Source organism: Chiroxiphia lanceolata, chromosome 2 (assembly GCF_009829145.1).
Source record: "Chiroxiphia lanceolata isolate bChiLan1 chromosome 2, bChiLan1.pri, whole genome shotgun sequence".
In the NCBI taxonomy this organism is placed as follows: Eukaryota; Metazoa; Chordata; class Aves; order Passeriformes; family Pipridae; genus Chiroxiphia; species Chiroxiphia lanceolata.
Window position 1 is genome coordinate 107,646,648 of NC_045638.1, and position 12,262 is coordinate 107,658,909.

Here is a 12,262-nt window from a genome sequence, read left to right on the forward strand (position 1 = left end):
ATTTTATAAGTCAAGTAGAATTGCTGCCTTCACTAAATATAAGGCAGAGTTCCCACTGACTTGAAAAGGACTAGTTTCCCATTTCTTATCTGGTTCTGGGGAATATCCAACAAGCTTAAAAGCTCACTTTAATATGTCATTGACTGATGAATGACTTGGGAGAATCATTCACATTTACTGTGTCAGGAATCTTCCAAATCATGCAACACTATCTGTGCTTCATATCATTTTAAATTTAAAGCTCTAATAGCTAAGAAAGAAAATTCTGTACTGGCTAAAATGTGCTCATTCCCTTGCAGGATTTTATATTTCAACACCAGTCGGAATGGGATTCTTTGAAGAGCAAGTCCGGATTCTGAGTTTGCCTTTGGTCTCTTCAGATACATATTGCCTAAGCTTTTGGTACTGTTATGTAATTCCTAAACCTATACTTTGTTTAAGAACATAACTAAGGAGTTTTTGTTTATACAGAATATTAATCCACATTGGTGTGCCAGCAATGCAAACCTTCTTCTGCTTGATTTTCCACAATCAACCTCAACTCCAGGCCTAAAACTTTAACTGCTTTGTAACTTTGATTTTTGCAGTTAGCTTTAATGTATTTTCTTTTTCACCCCGTATCCAATATTTATTTCTATACAAAAGTGACATTAAGTACCCCTGAAACATTTTTTTGTCATGAAGCTTAACTAGACTTCTGCAGAAAATATAACAAAGCACCAAGTAAATTCCTAGTGCAATTTAAATATATAATTTATTTTCATGCTAACTGTAAATTACTCCTAATTCCATAAAACTGACTATAAAATAAAAAGACTGAAATTTTTTCAATTTCTCTTTTTTCTGATAATAACAAAATTGTTTTTCCCTCTCTAGGTATTTCATGTACAGTCCTAATGTCTATCGTTTGAGAGTCAGCATAAGCGATGAGTATGACTTGGAAAAGGTCATTTTCGAGAAGGAAGGAAACTATGGAGACAAATGGAATTATGGACAAGTAACTTTAAATGAAACATCTGATTTTAAGGTTTGTTATATTGCCAGTTCTTTTAAAAATTTATTTTAGCTAAACTGATATTGGAGTTTCCTGTGAAATGAACCCAATGATCCACGGCTGCAAAGATATTATCTAGCATTATTTACTAATGCATGACATCATCAAATAAATATTTAGCATGTGGAACCATAGAATTACAGACTGTTTTGGGTTGGAAGGGGCCTTAAAGATCACCTACTTCCAACCTCCCTGTTTGGGCAGGGACATCTTGCACTAGACCAGCGTGTTTAGAGCCTCTTAGCCATGAGGAGATGTGAATTAAATAACTTCAGATTCCAAATCAGTATTTTCACTAATTACTTACAGAGTAATACACTGAAAGTGTGTTGCAATTAAAAGTGTTTTTTGGCACCACATGGTTAACCTATCTTATCTGTAAACACAAAGAGGAGATTTATTCTAGACAATTCCTTCAGCACCTCTCTTTTGAAAACAACTCCTTTTTTTAGGTATTTGGAATAGTTTACCATGCTATAGCAGTTTTGATTGATGCAAAAACTGTGCCAGAAAAACACGTTTACCATCTGAGGAAGTAAATGCATTTGTGACCTGGCTGCATCAGATTTCCAGCAAATGTGTGATTTATGAATTCAACAAGTTTGCTGTACCTAATTGTATTTCACCAGCACTAATTCCTTGGTTGCAGGATTACTTTAAATATGTGGATATTAAAGGAAAATAATGAGCAAATTAGATTAATTTCAGTTTTTCATGCAGGTATGCAATTAGCTCAGAAGTAGTTTTGGCCTGATGAGCAATGCAGAATTTGTTTTAAATATTGCATGGATTTATATAAAAAAAGCAAAGGCATTGAATATTTTTAAATCATGTTCACCATTTGTGTGAAGTTGCTACATTCCTTAGAATGATCCCCTCAGTTTGCACAGTGTTATTTTGTTTTGCCAGGAATTCTGTCCCATCCCTGACGTCCTCAATGGAGTGCAGCACCAGTGTAGGTTACAGTGGAAATAAGAGCATTCAAAAAAGAAGGCAGAACAATTCAGCATGGGAAGTTGAAAAAATGGTTCATTAAATTTTAAAATCCCATTTTTTTTCGCCCCCCTGAACTTCAGGTTATTTTTGATGCCTTTAAAAAGCGTAGCCCCAGTGACATTGCCGTGGATGACATTGGCCTGACAAAGGGAAAGTGCGATGACAGCGATTACATAGAGCCAACTGCGATGCCAACTACTACTACTGCCCCTTCAGTTCCTAGTAAGTAAACACTAAATTGCAGTGTATGAGTGATTCAGAAGTTTCACACTTCAGTTTTATAAAAAGCTCTCTTCAGCACCATAAAATTACCTTCAGGATAACACACTATGGATCAAGTTCCCTGCCGGTGACTCCACTGACAGCAAGACATAGAATCACATCTTAAGCTGTCACTACAGTATCTTCCGAAACTTGAAGAGTGGAGGATAATTAAAAAATTTAGAATTTGCCTCAAAAAGCTTTAATTAGTAAAGCTTCCAGAACACCAGGGAAAGAAGAAGAAAGAGAAGGAAGATTACCTCTATATTTGAAATTATAAGCAATGTAGCAGGGGAATAAGAGAATGAGCAAAGTCATGTAATAGTATCACTAGAGGTCTCAATAGTGAAAAGTCTGAGAGCACATGTGCACTGAAAACTCCCATATTTAAGTAAATGAATTTATAATAGTTCCAGAATGGTTTGAGTGAAGCATGAACTATGTGAGTTTCTGATACCCAAAATGGAGGTATTATCCAAAACAAGACTCATAATTAAATAGTTCTTTCCAATATGCATTTGGTTGTATTGTTAGTACTACTATATATGATTACATTAAAAAGGGAAAAGGCAACATTTGCTTTGAAAAAATAAAAATAAATGGAAAATGTATATAAAACAATGAAGAAAGGTTGCACATGATGTTAACCAAGTCCAAGCACATTCCAATCAAAAAGTAATACAATTATAAACAGATTTTGTGTAAAAAAAAAAATCATTAAAATATCTGATAGAGCTTTACAATAGAGCTCCTGTGAAAGGAGATGAAAATTTGTAAAAAAAAAATTAAGATGTTTCTACAAAAGACCTATTCACAGATGGCTGCAAATCATTAAAACAAACAGTGAGAATGTTCCAGGGCTGCCTCTTATTAGATCAGCTGTCACTTGCAAAGAACAATAGTTGTTCTCTTGACAAGATATAGTACATGAAAGTGGTCTAAAGTTAAAATAATAGAAAAAGACTGCATTGTATTCATGTTGAAACACTGTGTACTAATATTGTCATTATATCAAATTTGTCACCTCAAAATCTGCTGCATCAGGACAGGTAAGAAAACAAAGTCTTCTAAATATAAGAGCAAAATGCAGTTTTGGAGCTCCATCATAAGACACAGGGAGGTAAAACTCAACAAGATGTCTCTGTTAGCAAAATTAAATTTTAATAGCAGTAGCAATTTCAGTCGTAATTTACCAAAATGAGTTTTGGAATTTTAATTGCAGTTTTTATTAAAGTAATTCTGTGGAGAGATGCTGATGTCTGTCACCTCCAGCCACCTTTCGGGTAAACACACCTCACAAGTTAGCATCAATCTAACAAATAGTGGTAGAACAACTCTGTGGTAAATAGGAGCTGAGTGCTGCTGTCAAAACACTAAACAAATGTTGTTCAACCTATAGATCTCTACCCAAAATATGGTAATAAAATTTTAATATTCAAAAAAAGGATGTCATCATATGGCACCTACTTCCTTAGGAAAGAGATTAGAGAGGATCCACACTGTCCTTCAATATGATACAAAAGCTGTTGCTGGGGAAAAATTATCTTGTTCTCATAACTTTGTTGAGGCATGCTATGTACATGCTATCTCTAATCTGACAAAGAAACTATCAATCATCTTCAAAGAATTATGAAATTCCTTTGATGGGTGTGGTGCAAGTTTCCTAACACTAATGGTTTCACTACAAATGTCATGTCTGTAAACAAGAGATAAAAGAATTTGAGCTGAGTCAATTACTTTTACTAGAATTAGAGCTTCAACAAGAGTCATTGGCATCACTGACAGTGCCAAAAAAGCTCATTGAAACATGAAAAAATATTTTTGGTGGTGGAATAGGGAAGTTGGATTTGCTTTTGTCTTTTGTACAAGACTGTCAGCTTACACTTTCATCTAAAACAAAGATTGCTTTCATCTGCATGTTCATTTATGACCTGTCTTTTAACACCAACAACAGTGTGGAAATTACAGTGTAGATTCCACACTTAAGATGTGTGTGTCAATATAAATTGAAGATTTGGCCAAAGCACAGAGGAATTTATGAATAGGTCATATATAATTTTCTAAGGTTTTGAGAAAATTACCTGTTATGCTCAATGAAAGGACCAAGATTGTTGGTACTGATTATTATTTGGTTCCCTAATGAGTAACAGCTGTATGAATAACTCCATGTGAATTTCTATTTAAGATCACTGGAAATTTTTAAAATATTTTTTCCAGACATCATTAAATTCAATTACTTCTTTCATTTTTCCATGCAAAGAAAGATTATTACTAATGTACCTTACGTGTAGTCAACACCAGATCAGATTGCATCATAAGTTGCCCCTGTTCTGCTATTAAAAAAGTTATTTTTGCTCTGCTCAAATTATCATATGATACTGGCTAAGAATCATATATTCTTCAAGCAGCTTTACAAGGTGTGTCTGTTTGCACATGCAGCAATGTTCCATAAAGAAGCCAATGTAATCTATATCTGTTGTTCAAGCTATTTGTAGAAAATAATCCTCATTGTGAGCCATAAGGCTGAAACATAATATTCTTTTTAGATGGTGTGTGGTTGTTAAGAGTTCCCTTTCCTTTTACAGAGTTTGGCTTTTCTTTCCAGGAGTGATTTAGTGAAAGTCCTATAAGGCACCTGTGAGGAAGTTCAAAGCTTTCTGGTGTTTAGTAGAGCCTTCTCCCAGTGGGATTCAATTGTCAGACTTAGTAGGACTTGTAGATTATGCAGTCCCCAAACAAGTGGGTCAGAGTATGATACACACTGACAGACACCAAAAAATGCAAAGTTCGAGCCCTAAGGGGTGGGGAGGAGAGAGTTAGAGTTTAGCCAAAATCTGAAAGTTAAAAAAAGTCAACTTTTAATTCAAAGAATAAAACAACAGCAAAACAAAATAAAAAAGGTAAGGCTGTTCTGCCTTAACTACGACTTTCTGAAGCAAGTGGAGGAGCACTGTTCGTTTTTTAATAAATCAATTGCAAACAACACAAGCGGGAAAACACTAAAGTTCATTCTAATGGTTCATTCAGACATTCTGATGTCTGAAATGAAAATAAATAATATTTCTGAGAATAAAAAAAGTTTTGGAACATGAAGATGACTTTTTGGATGTAAACCACCACCTAAACTACGTATTTAAATAGAATATTGTGTATATAAAGTACAGTTAGCTATGTCCATGTATGTGAGTGCATGTATGTGTGTATATAAATATATCTACAATATTTGCTTTTAAAAAAAATTTATTAATTTTTACATATAAGTGTATATACATGTATATAATAAAGACTTTCCTTATTAGAACAGTTGTTTCAAGGAAAAAGCAAATGGCTGTTTTTACCACGTACAAGGCCCACCTGTAAAAGTTTTTAGGGTCTTGATGAAAACAAAATAACACCGTATGGATTTTTTGGGTTTGGTTTGGTTTTGCCATAAGTTTACTGGCTAAATGACAAAATGAGCTTTATACATGAACATCTCTGCTAATGCTGTAAGAATAATTTCTTCACTGAAAAGGTGATCAGTCATTGTAACACGGAATTCCTTGCACATCTTGTTTCTTCAATGTTCAATGTGTCCTTACCAGGGTGTTGGCTTCTCACAACCCATTGTTCAAGCTTTATACCAATGGCTCCATAACTTAATCCTTACAGCAATGAAGTTAGTTTGAATACTCTCTGAATAAAATTACTTTTAAAAATGGTTGTTGTTACAACAGATTGAAAAAGTAATGCAATAAGCTAACTATGTTTTTGAAATGTTTTGTTTTTCAGCTGACTGTGGAGGGCCAGTTGAACTCTGGGAGCCAAACAGTACATTCAGCTCTGAAAACTTCCCAAACAATTACCCTAATCGAGCTACTTGTAAGTCACTCTTTTCCAAATCTTCTGGAGAAGTTTAGCCATATGAAAGTAGAGATACAAAATCTGCTTTTCCAAGTCAGTTACTGTCAAACAAAAAAAGATATAAGCTGCGTACAGTGGGATCTTTTAATTAAATTCTATATGGCACTTAGAAGCTAAGGAAACATGTGCCAGTTGATTAAAAAGTGATGAAGATGGGCATAACCCCATGGAAGGGGTTCAGACAGGGCAATCCCATCATGCCTATTATGTCAAATGCATTGCTGTAGATGTAACAACACAACAGGTGCAGAAAGACCCCATTTTACCATTACACCTCCATGTATTTGCCAGGTTAATATCAGTTCTTCTGTTAAATAGCTAAAGTCTTTTAGAGGCAAAGAATGTATGCATGTATTTTGCAAGGAATCCTCTCTTTATTGCTTGTTTCTTAACATACTAGTGAAAAGACGTTGTCCTACTGATGTTACTTGGTTTAGATTAAGCTACAGCTGGCAGAAGTGAAAGCTTCAAGGTGGTCCCCTCTGTGCTGTTGATAGATAAAGCAAGGAAGAGAACTCTGTCATTGCTTCTTAATGAAATTTTAATTATTTATTACTTCACCTTTAACTGGGGAATTGTGTTGGGATGGTAATCATAAGAGTTGTCATTTTGTGTTTCTGTTTGCTGAGAAATGACTTGCATTTCCAGCATTCATTTCACAAGTTCCCAAATGAGATTCCTACCAGTGAGAAAATACTTTTCATTCTATGAAAATATTTTAAAATGGTTACTTTTTTTCTTTCTACTTTCTTTTCAAGATTTCCATAGTATTCACACTATTTCCATAGTATTCACTTAAATATGCTAAATACAAGCAAAAAGCTATCTAACTTGAAAGACAGGCTTCTGTGACTGATTATAAAAATTATCTTACTATCAAATAAGACTAAAGTGACAAAACTAATTGTCACATTGTCACAGTCGGAAAAGAGTGAGTGCTACTACTTTAGGGAAACTCAGAGTTGACATGAATGATTAAAAATACATGTGTGTATGTCATAGAAGCCTAAAATTAGTTTACAAAAGTGTTTTAAAAATGAGAGTCTATGGAATTTTAGATCTTGACAATGTAAGTTACTTTTAAAAATAAAATTTAGACTTATAAGTCTCTTGGGTGATTCTTAATAGTTTAGCAGATAATTATTTTCCCCAAAGCTCTTCAACATGAAAATGACACTGTAAAGGTAACTACTGAAAAGGTGATTTGTGTGTTTGTGTTACTATTTTCTAGGTGTGTGGTACTTAAATGCCGAAAGTAGAAAAAACATTCAACTTCACTTTCAGGTTCTTGATCTGGATAGTGTTGATGATGTGGTTGAGATCAGAGATGGCAGAGGACCAGATTCCTTACTTTTGGGCAAGTAGCGGTACTGGGTACAAAAATGAATTTAATGAGACAGCTAGAGCGAATATATGATGGATATAAATATAAAGGAAATTAAAGCTCTCTCGTTTCATTCTATTCTGAAATACAAGTGAACAAAACAGCTGAAATGTGTCCCTGTTCTCCTGGTGAACAGCTGTCTACACAGAACGAAGCCCATTGCCAGATGTCTTCTCCACAAGAAATGAGATGACAGTGATCCTCCGCACGGACGAGTCTGGAGTAAGCAAGGGATTTCTTGCAAACTTTACTACTGGCTACAATCTAAGTAAGCAGCTAAACCTTTATATTTAAGAGGTTATACCACTCGTCAAATACCTTTGAGAAAAAGTGGAGAGTCGAAGGCGATTGTCAGCCTCTGCTAAATAGAAATATGTAAAAGTTAAAGAGAGAAAGCCTAGTGGGTACTCATCTGGACTTTATGTTTTCTAGCATGAAAAGTGATGGTTTGTTTCTTTAGTGTAATTGTTTGCATCACCTGCAACTCACTGAGCTAGTGTTTCAACCAAAATCTATTCAAGTATAAAGGTCAAATGCTAACTATTCCCTATACAAGCCCCAGAAAAGAGCATCACTTTGTGACTCATTTGAGGGTGTCATTAATGTATGTTTAAACGCATTTGTAAAATGTTTATTATTGATCATATCCACTAGAAGAGAAAATTTTATACAATAACTCTGATCAATATTTGTAATGTGGTCCTTCTTGTGTCTTTAAAAAAATTTGTCTCTAGCATGTGAATAATGTGGGAAGGGCTGATTTATTAAATATTTGGACAGCAGCATTTCTGGTCCCAGCCAGTCCCCTTCTGAAAGACCCTTGATTTTGCCGGGGACCGCAATTAGATTTGTCACTCATAATTCAGCAAGCAACTCTCCAAAATCACGCAAAATGGAGCCAAGTGCAAATTATATGGAACAGCAATACGCTTATCAGGACAAATAATTACACTAACTGTAGACCAAATCTTGACAGAATTATTTAGAGGCTTTGTATTACTTCTGTGGAAGTCTGACAGAAGAAAAACAGAGAAATAAAAAGTAATAGGTATTGAGGGATGTGTGAAGCACCGTTCGTTTACATGGACAGAAAGTCAATAACAATTTACACTCTTTTTCTTGCTTTAAATATCAGAAAAGGCAAATGTGTCCTGGCATGTTTAGATAGCTGCAGATTTTTTACAAATTGAGTAATAATAATTCTATAATTTTCTTAATATTTAAAAGTCTTCACTATTGATTTACATTTGTAAAAGTAACTCAGTTTCATCCCACTGTGCAAGATTGAGAGGTTGGTTTATATGTACTTAGGACCATTTTGCTGCTTCTTATTCTGCCTTCTCTATCACATTTGTTCAGTCCAACAACACTTTTTTTTAGCTGGTTCAGCATCTTTGCTGAGCCAGATTTGCCCATGTTTTTTTATAAAATAAAAATTAAGCTTAGCAAGGCAGAGTTCTCTGAATGGCCAGTGCCAGTTCTTGTTAAATATATTAAAAAGGTTCCATTTGGAAAAGAATTATGCTTATTCATGATCTTCACAACCAAAGGATGGAGAGTAATATCATTAGCATGGAGGCCTAAGGATAAAAGGATGGTCAGCAAATAAATTAATTTTAGAAAAAAGTAGATTTTTCTTTGTATTTTATTTTTCATGAAATATTAGGGGTTTGAAAAGGAAGCATAATTTGAACAGAAATGTTTTTCACAGTATGCAATATAATAAAGAAGTCTATATAAGTGCGAACTAAGTTCTAAGAAATATCTATCATTAGTTATGGACATTGAATGTGTGAAAATCTGGCTCAGACCTTTTATGAAGCATTCTTTTGCTTCCATTTGGTACAGGTCATGCTGATTGATGAATGAATCATTTTATAAAAATATTAAAAAATTCAGAAACAAAGCAATTATCTTGCCTTTAATAAGGCTTCTAAATAATTAAATATTTCAGTCATTAAGACCAAAAAGGTAAAATAAAGAAAATAAACAATTTTTCAATAGGATTTGACTGCATATTTCCTGTAAATATATTAAATGGAGCCATTAAAAATACACTTTGGCTGTAGAGAGGATTATAACTTTATATTTACTCTCTGTCTCATCTTCTTTTATTGTACATCTGATACTGAAGTAGCTTAATGTTACTTTTGTGCATGCTTTCCTCATTCATTTCTGCTACTTTTGTCCCTTCCTTTTCCTCACAAACAGGTTTCAGAAGGAGACTGTTCTCAGTGCCTCTTTACTTGTATGATTGGCTTGACATAATTTAAGGCCTCAACTCTTTTAAAAGTGATGAACATTTGAAACTTAAATTCATTAGTCACTTTTGACAGGATTTGACTTTTCATTCCAAGAATTATTCCACGTAATAGAACATTAGTAACTGAGCAATGCTAACTATAGCAGAAACTACAAGGTATGATACCATAGGTTTTATTCTTAATTAGCATGTATTTATCTAAAAATTATCTTTATTTTGAAAGAGAGGCAGATGGAAAGATAAGGAAATCAAAGGTTCTGTATGCCATGCCCTGAATTTGTCTTTCAGGTGAACCATTAAGGTCTCCAGTGAACATCAACCTTCCTCATAATTAAGGACTAATTTTCCTCTCTTTCCTTTAGGAGCTTGCACAGTTGAGGAGCATCAGTGTGGTAATGGGGAATGTATATCACTGAGTAACCTTTGTGACAACATACCTGACTGTGAAGACGGCTCAGATGAAACAAAATGCAGTAAGGTTTCCTTCATACAAAGAATAATAGAATTGTTTAGATTGGAAAAGACCTTGAGATCATCAAGTCCAACCATTAACCCAGCACTGCCAAGGCCACAACTAAACCACATCCCTTAATGCCACATCTATACATCCTTTAAATTCCTCCAGGGATGGTGACTCCACCACTTCCCCTGGCAGTCAGTGCTTGACAACCCTTTTGGTGAAGAAGTTTTTCCTAGTATCCAATATAAGCCATACATATTTGGCAGGAATTGTCTAGGAAAACAGATACCAAACCTCAGCAAATGCAGAATACTGCAGATGCATGCAGGCCATGCCAGTTTACACAGCAGTGTCTCATTCAGTTTGTCAGGGCAAGAAAATCAAAGTCACTTTTCTGAGATAATATATCTAATATAGTGAAGATCTCTGGAAAAGATAAGAAGTTCCTCTTTGATGAAAATTATAGCTGCTTAGAATGTCTTCAAAATTAGATGAAAACTCAACATATCCATTTCTTCTGTATCCATTTTGTATTCCCAAATTCCACCAGGTTTTGCTGTAATTAATTTGAGTTTCACAGCAGTATAAATTCTGTAGTGAAGGCTAGAGAAAACGTCTTCTTGATGGAAATTCCCAAATAGTTTTGTGGCTGTGAAGCCAAATCATAACACATGGCACCCTCCAGCCCACCTAGAGTCTGCTTTGTGGATGCATTGCTATGGGGTAAAGGCATGGCACAGCTTCAGCATCCATAGTTCACAATGAATGTGCTTTTTCCTACAAAAAGGAGACCAATAGCTGCTATTTCTTAGTCCTCTGGTAAAGTGACTCTTTCCAAAATGTAGGTGTACAGTATACTAATTCATTTCACAAAATAGGGAAACTCCGTTCTCTAAACAATAACTCAGATGTAAAATTAACATTAAAATCATGTTGGGCCTAGCACAGAAGTTAAACTGCTGTTTCTGACAATCTACTATGGAACACTAATGCAAGTTTTAAAAGTGGTCTTTAAACTCAGGACAACATAATCCTCTTTTGTTTTAAAGATCAGATACATCCTAGGATGTGTGGTGACAGTCTTTGTTGATTTCAACATCTTTTACATGTGTATATATGTATACATATGTATTTTTGTATATATGCCATATATAAATACACATGTATATATATATATACCTCTGAAGACACAGATTCCCTCTTTGGATTGGTGCAATTAACTATTTCATTGCAAACATATTCTTCTTTTAAAACGTATGGAATAAAATTCACTTCTTAGACAAAGAGTACTTGACTGGGTTTTTCCAGTCGCTGCTAAAAAAGATCTGAACAAGGTAACTATCATCTACAGTAGCATGATGTACGTTTTCCAAAAGATTTATGTTGCCGCCAATTGTCTGCTACTTTGTAACAAATTGGCTCACATGAAAAGACTGGGAGAATTGTTTCCAAAAATCCATTTAATCCAAACTTTGGCTGAATCAATCTACATCTTAAAACAAAATGAAAATTCAATTAGAAATCCTCACGTTGAGCCTTTTCAGTGTCTAAAAGCCTTGCTCATTTTCCTGAAACCAATTTCAATTTATTAGCAGAAGTGGCAATTTGAACTAGACAAACTGTCTTTTCAAATACCCCAACCTTTGAAACTTCCCAGGGACTGCAAAGAAAAGGCAGAATTCTAAAATATATGATATTTGAATTAATCAGTTGTTGAATGCTCAATGACTGTCTTATCCCTTACCAGCAATTTGGAGAAGAACATGGATCAGATGAGGAGGGAGGAAAAGGAGTTATAGTTCAAGTAGAAGAGAGGTGTCAAAATAAATTGGAGAAATCTTGCAGTACGTGCAATTATGAAATTTTTCAAGACTGCTCAGAAATTTCTCATCACTAAGATTCACCATTAATTAATAATTGTATATAACTTCTTTCATTTAT

At 34.4% G+C, this 12,262-nt stretch overlaps 1 protein-coding gene across 1 annotated transcript in view; it reads left to right on the forward strand.

Moving 5' to 3' along the window:
* Nucleotides 1–12,262, forward strand: part of TMPRSS15 (transmembrane serine protease 15) — a 53,103-nt gene that overhangs the window by 26,483 nt on the left and 14,358 nt on the right. Inside the window, exons 14-20 of the mRNA XM_032679354.1 lie at nucleotides 300–402; nucleotides 877–1,027; nucleotides 2,131–2,272; nucleotides 6,083–6,172; nucleotides 7,446–7,571; nucleotides 7,735–7,866; nucleotides 10,224–10,334. Of these exons, the coding sequence (XP_032535245.1) occupies nucleotides 300–402; nucleotides 877–1,027; nucleotides 2,131–2,272; nucleotides 6,083–6,172; nucleotides 7,446–7,571; nucleotides 7,735–7,866; nucleotides 10,224–10,334 (855 nt within the window). The remainder of the gene's footprint in view (nucleotides 1–299; nucleotides 403–876; nucleotides 1,028–2,130; nucleotides 2,273–6,082; nucleotides 6,173–7,445; nucleotides 7,572–7,734; nucleotides 7,867–10,223; nucleotides 10,335–12,262) is intronic.